This window comes from Opisthorchis viverrini (assembly GCF_000715545.1).
Source record: "Opisthorchis viverrini unplaced genomic scaffold opera_v5_13, whole genome shotgun sequence".
NCBI classification, from domain to species: Eukaryota; Metazoa; Platyhelminthes; class Trematoda; order Opisthorchiida; family Opisthorchiidae; genus Opisthorchis; species Opisthorchis viverrini.
In genome coordinates, this window is record NW_008751669.1 from 28,669 (window position 1) to 33,094 (window position 4,426).

Sequence of the window (4,426 nt, forward strand, 5' to 3'; positions counted from 1 at the left end):
TCTTCGGAGCATTGCCCGAATCTGGTGGGAACACCGGATCAGCAATGCTGAAGTACGTCGAATGGTATTCGGGAGAAATAACTCACCCTCGATAGAGAAACTGATCACACTGCATAGGTTGCGCTGGCTTGGCCACGTGTTGCGTATGCCAGTCGACCGACTTCCTCGAAGTGCTCTTTCGCCCAACCGATGATGATGATGATGATATTTGGAGCAGGTTGTGGCTAACGGGTGTTGCACACGTAAACAGTATCCACAACTGAGGATGGGATTTCTTTTGCCTTGCGCGGGGGGCCGAATCGGAACCCATTCAACGTCAGGCGGTTTGCGATAGTCACTAGATCTTTCGTCCTGAGTCTTAGAATTTTTCAGCCCCCATTTCGCCTGTTGATTCAACGGTTGATTTTTTACTCGAAAGGTGTACTGATGTGAATGTATCATTTAATTGTCGAGTGTCAGTGATACAGTGCCCTTAAAGATTTCGACTGAAATGGTTAAAACCGAATTTTGGTCTTATTAGTCCTCGTGAGCGTTCAAAGGCAAATCGGACAGCGACGTAGGGACAACCGATACTAAATTACCATGCATAACGAAAAACCGTAACACTTCTTTAGAGAGTTCACCTCAGAGACACACGGGAACATACATAGTGCTAAGTTTAGAGAAAAAAACAAACCGGGTGGTGTATTCGAGAAAGAATAGTGGCTCTCCAAAAGACACCTCTCTACAACAGAAGGATCGGAGTGGTTCAGGTGATTGGGGCGCGAATCTACCAACTGGAAGGTCTGTGGCCCGAACCCGGCCTCTGCATCTCGACTTTCCCTGTCTAGGCTTGGACAACCTGGCAGCATTCCGTCTCTCGTGATTCCTTCCGCAGTTAGACTCCGAAGGCGTGCCACAGCTGAACGGTTTTCCTCTCTACAACCAGAGCCTCATTTCTGCTGACGAAGGCACACAAGTGAATCCGAGTGGCCCCAAAATTTCAACGAATCACCACCGCCCCTCGAAACAGACTGCTGTTAGGGGAAGCGAGCAAATGTAAAACTTGTGGAAACCCGACTACTGCCCTAGCCACTATGTTCGGTGACAAAATATGCATCTCGAACATGACTTTTCCACACTATGTTCCATATTAGATACGCATCCATTATGTCAGGTCAAAGACGCAAGGGCTGGTGGAAATGAAACGAAAAGTGGGTACCAGTTAAAGGATTGGTTATAAGGACTGGAGATAGACTTGTTTTTCATTAAAACAGATCAGTCCGCTGGCGCACAGGTGAATCATCACCATTCACCTATGGTAGACCAAGATAAACAAGGATACCCATGTTATGCACCTGGGCTCCAGCTGACCGAAGCAAAAAACATCAACGGTGTATGTGTAGAATCAGAAGAATTCGAGATGTCCACGTGAGGCATGATAAACTGTTCAAGCCAGTACCAATGGGGATACATATCACACCGATGAACCTAAGACACAACCAACTGATAAAAGTTACAAAAGTTTGGGAAACCCACCCCCAAAATGTGACGAAAGACCCAAAGTTCGTTTGATAAGAACCAGACAAGATGAACAATAAACAGGTGATTTGATGGAATTTGAGTTAAGACAACAGACGAAACACGCGTGTTAACTTCAGACAGATTAATGGTTTGAGTGTACCATAGCAAGTTATTTCTCAAAAGAGCATCAATAGTGCAAACCTCATAAACCAAGAATGGGATCCGGTTTGCACAAATTTATCAGGCAGGACACCATGGAAACGGAGGATGCGACTAGTCGAACGATAGGTGTTCAGCTTACCAACTGAATTTGCAAGTGATTAGATTCATCTGGTTCTTCGGCAACAAACATGGCTCGGGAAAGGAGGACGAACTCTGGCTGATCACGCGGATGTTTTCATTTTTCCGCTTTTCAGGTTTCACTAACCTGCTACACTTTGCAACCTTGCCCCGCAAAAAACGAATCGAGATGGAGAGAATGAGCGAATCAATAAGGAGCTATCTATTTTACGAAATTCATACCCAATGAAAAATTTACTCGCATGATTGAAGAAAGAACGTGAAACATAGAGGAAAGTGGGGACGTTGATGTTATGCAGATAACGAAAACCCAAAAGGAAGAACTGTGATAGATAAAGGTGGGGTGCGAGTAGCGAAGGCACCGAATCAGTTATTTTTATCAACAGAGGAGTGAACGTGTTGATGGCTCCGGTTAAACAAGCCCTACTGCACAGTTGCAAAAGAGGCCCAGGATATCCGGAAAGTGTCACGTACTTTGAGCACTCGTCACCCATGTGCTCAAAACTTTGAGTGTTCGTGTATCCGGATTAGCAGAAGATGTTCCTCCAGAAAAGTTAACTTTCAAATTTCCGTTCAATACAAGTTGAATGCCTGGTGAAATCACTGTCACGGGTTGTCGAGTCCTGCTAGTTGACAAGACAGTTCCACTTGTCTACGTGCACATATACTATCATCGGCCTTATTCTCAAGGGCTTAAGTACACATCAGGTTGACGAGGGTCACCCAGGAGGTCTATTCGATGTTTGGCGTTTCGGAAGGTATTTTGATTTCCCTCCTTCAGAACCGCAGCTCGTTTGCCTTTCAGGATAGTAGCTCAGTGCAATAAGTCATCAATAAGTTAACGCCGGCGAAACTAATTTATAGACAGTCCAATTGCATCCGTTAAGCACCGTTCTCAGGCTTCACATTCCTTCAGTTCTACAAATAACTTCGATAACCCCGACGCCCACATACTACCTATACTATCCGTGTGTTCGTTCACGGCGGCTGTGACAAGATACATTATTCGGCTAGTGTCCTGGAAGAGTACTTAGAGGTTAAATTCGCAAACAACACGTCAATAGCTATAAATAGATGTCACGCTGACGCAGAGTCGTGAACGGTGTGACAATAATAAACCGTTGTTGAAATTCAAACCTTCACACAACTGTGGCATTTCCAAACACCTAGGTTAACCAGAGCTTCGGTCATCACTCTGCGGTCTACATTAGGAAACAATAATGGGGAACAGCCTGAACTGCTGTTGTATGGGTAGTTCGACAAGAGAATTTGCGTAAAAACCAGTTGAAACAATGGGATTCACTGTAATAAATCATACTTGTAGCAGCTGCGCCGCTGTCAGAGCGATGTACCCTGTCCATATGGTCAATTCTGGTGTATTCTGTCAAGGCTGTATTGGAACTCGCCACGTCTGACAAGGGCGCACAGTTTGTGTTCGACAAACCTGCCGGCAAGGACATAGTACGAACGTCGCCCCTACTCCCGCTTCGCTCAGATAAAGGCTGACTTCCATAGTGTTCACTGAATCTTTACTTCCACACACGGCGTTGAATCCCAAAATAGCCGTGTTCGATGGGCTGGATGCAAGCTTCAGTTGTGTGTTGAGTCTACTCTTCTGTTCAGTTCAATGAACTAGTCACGACATCCAACTTATTGCCTGCGATCAAATGTACTGACACAAAATAAAGCCCCGAAAATTAGCAAGATGAGCAGCACACTGAAATCAGTGCAGATGCAGCAAATTCCGTGAATGGGGATACTCTGAAGAAACCATACTGTCTTAGCAACTGCGTTCGATAAAACTGTTTGGCACCAGAACCCTTTAGGTGCACGGCTCTCAGAATAGTCGTAGTAGGTACAAGAGCTGGGATACTGCAGGGTTTCAGAAGTCTAGAAAGAAGCTATCAAAAAGTCCTAGTTGGGTTCAACCCAAGGACCTTCCGGGCAGTAGTTTCGCGTTGCTGCTGAGTCATTTAGAGCCCAACCGCGTTTAAGCTCATCTTGCTCATGTGTAAATCTGGGCCACTAGCCACAAAGGAGTCTCACTGATTGAAGAGCCGCTGTTCATGGTTAGCTAACCGGCCGTAATTTTAATGCAATGTTTCAGGAGCCAACCGAACTGACTAGCGCACGATCCTGAGTGAAACACTCGCAACTCGAATCCATTCCTGACTTTTCAGGTGTTTTGGTTTAGGTGAATTAATCCTCGTAATCCCGTTGGGTTGCACGACACCTCCGCACCCAGTAGTGGTTACAGCTAAATGAGAGACCAGACTTTACCGTGGTGTAACGGTTTGTGTGCCTCTGCGATCCATTGAGCTATACTGGGTGGTGTCACTGCGACACTCAGTCTTTCATAGCAGGTTGGTCAATGGCTGGAGGTCTGATCAACACAGTCTCCAGGCTATCCAGGTTGGAGATTAAAACAGGTACGATAACTTATTCTACAGAACTATTAATGCTCGTGCATTTTCCACCAAAGGCCACCGTCTTGCGGTCAGGCTTTTGAGCCAAAGGCTTTGGTCGAGGGCTCCAATCTTCCTTCTCTCTGGGAGTGGGCGGCATTATCCCAGACCATGTAAATCCATTACACTTACAACTAACAAGTTTCATTAAAGTTCGG

At 45.7% G+C, this 4,426-nt stretch overlaps 2 protein-coding genes across 2 annotated transcripts in view; one reads left to right on the forward strand and one right to left on the reverse strand.

Moving 5' to 3' along the window:
• The window catches only part of T265_12742 (hypothetical protein), a gene marked incomplete at both ends in the record, with an annotated part of 78,696 nt that overhangs the window by 10,828 nt on the left and 63,442 nt on the right, over positions 1 to 4,426 (reverse strand). The window lies entirely within an intron of this gene.
• T265_01197 (hypothetical protein) overlaps positions 1,570 to 4,426 on the forward strand; it is a gene marked incomplete at both ends in the record, with an annotated part of 33,427 nt that continues 30,570 nt past the window's right edge. The window contains one exon of the mRNA XM_009165182.1: positions 1,570 to 1,584. Coding sequence (XP_009163446.1) covers positions 1,570 to 1,584 — 15 coding nt within the window. The remainder of the gene's footprint in view (positions 1,585 to 4,426) is intronic.